We start from the raw sequence: 2,152 nt of genomic DNA on the forward strand, positions 1-2,152 counted from the left end.
GATGTATGCTATGTTTGGAAGTTTAGAGAGAGAGAGAGAGAGAGTAGAGGGGAATGGTTATCCTCCACCTTGTTTGGATGTTTTTAAAATAAGTAAGTGGGAGAGAAATAATTAGTTTTTTTATTTGTAATTTTGTTAATATGATAAGGATAAATTTAATAATTCATTTGGTCAAGCAAACCCCTCCAAATCTCTTCAATTTGGAAGAATTAAAAATAAGGGATTAAAAGCAGTTCAAACCCCTCCAAATGAGGGGTTAGAAGTAGGTTTGAATCTTCCTTCACATTCGTCTTTAAAAAAAAAAAATGAAAAATAATTCCATACAAATTTATATCTACACTGTCCAGCATTTCTCTCCTACATTTCAGGACAATATCAAGAACAATCCAGAAAAGCAAACATACAAAATCTCCTATAAAACCCCAACCCCACCTATAACACAAACCAAATTACAAGCTCACAAATTAAAGCAAACCCACCAATATATCCTTCATTCATTCTCTCAACTACTACATTTCTATTCCAAACTTCAAAATCACAAATGGGCAAGCCAGGCTATACCATGTCTCTGCTTGTAATGGTACTTGTTGGTCTCATGGCCACACAGGCCAATGCGGGCATCCAATCGGCAAGGTCCTTATCGCTACGGAAAATATTCTCACCTAACGACTGTCCTATAACCCATGAACAAACCCCACTAACCGCCCCCAAAGTCACTGAGAACCTTGCTTTGGCAGGTGCAGACTGGAAGAAGACCCCCACAGCTCAAGTCATAACATTGGGCGTATCTGGGATAAACAAGGATGATATCAAGAATGAGGTGGAGGATGATATCAAGATTCAGGCGGAGGAGAGCAGGGTGTTGAGGATCAGTGGAGAAAGGAAAGGTGAAGAAGAAGCTGAGGGTGACAAGTGGCATAGGACAGAGAGGACTAATGGCAAGTTCTGGAGGCAGTGCGGGTTGCCAGGGAATGCGGATTTGGATCGTGTTAAGGCACATCTTGAGAATGGTGTTTTGAGGATCACAGTGCCCATGCAAGTTTGCTGAGGAGAAGAAGAGGCAGCCTAAGGTGATTAACATTGCTGCGGAGGGGTCCTCTGGCGAAGACATTAAGCCTACCAAGGCTGAGCTATAATGCATAATGCTTTTGCATTTTTGATTGTGTCTCACTTTTGTATTGTAATATGTGTGTTTCAAAAAAATATGATACTACTTTGTACTGGCAATTTGGTTTTGTATTTTAAGTTTTTGTGATCTGGTCTTGATGCAATAAAATCAAGTTCCATAAATTTGAAATTTCGGCCATACTCTAATTAATACATGAGATTCTTATGCTAATATTAGTTAGAGTTGTGCCAAAACATTACATATTGGCCTCCGTAATAAGTAAGTTTGAGCTATTTAACTAGAAATATTGCAAATATTGTACTAGAAATGCGATCCTTGAAAACTAAGGGGCTGTTTGACAACTAAGTTTTAACACATTTTCACTCATTTTAAACAATTTTACACACATTTCAAAATATTTTTTCACTTACACGTATATCAAGAACACTTAAATAACATTACTAAAACTAACCAACCAAATAGACCCTAAATTTACTGTTTTGAAAAATGAATAATTGTTTCGGATTTATTTAATAAAATTGACAGGATAATAATTTTCATTTTCCTTCTTAATAAGATTTCATAATTGAGTCTATTTTCTGACACAATGATGGCAAGGTAATAGAATGAACCATAACTTTTTTTTTTTTGGTTAAACAACCATAACTTTTCCTGTTGAAGATTTTGTAGACCAAAAATACAGCAGGGTAAAATCCAAATAAATTATTTTACTTCCACAACTATCAAAATTGAAGTTATATCCCAGTGGCTATTACTAAATTTTTTTAGCAATTAGTTTTAGTGACTTCTTAAAATAAAATGTGACTTCTTAAAGTAAAATAAAATTAATTATAGAAGTTACTGTAACATAGTGAATAAAAATAAAATGAATTATTTTATTGTCTCTCTTCTATTCAATAATATATATATATATATATATATGCCTCGCTTCACGGTCCCTCATTTCTCTCTAGTCTCTACAGAATCTCTCTCTCTCTCAACCCATGTCACTCTCTCTTTCTCTTCCCATGTCCTGGCAATCTC

General features: G+C 35.1%; 1 protein-coding gene across 1 annotated transcript; it reads left to right on the forward strand.

The window, feature by feature from the left end:
• The first annotated feature begins 369 nt into the window (after positions 1–369).
• On the forward strand, positions 370–1,349 carry LOC112020553 (22.7 kDa class IV heat shock protein-like). Its single transcript, XM_065771119.1, has one exon. The coding sequence runs from the start codon at positions 542–544 to the stop codon at positions 1,046–1,048; it is 507 nt and encodes a 168-aa protein (XP_065627191.1). The 5' UTR covers positions 370–541; the 3' UTR covers positions 1,049–1,349.
• The last annotated feature ends 803 nt before the right edge of the window (positions 1,350–2,152 follow it).

Source organism: Quercus suber, unplaced genomic scaffold (genome assembly GCF_002906115.3).
Source record: "Quercus suber isolate HL8 unplaced genomic scaffold, Cork oak 2.0 scaffold_39, whole genome shotgun sequence".
Lineage (NCBI taxonomy): Eukaryota > Viridiplantae > Streptophyta > Magnoliopsida > Fagales > Fagaceae > Quercus > Quercus suber.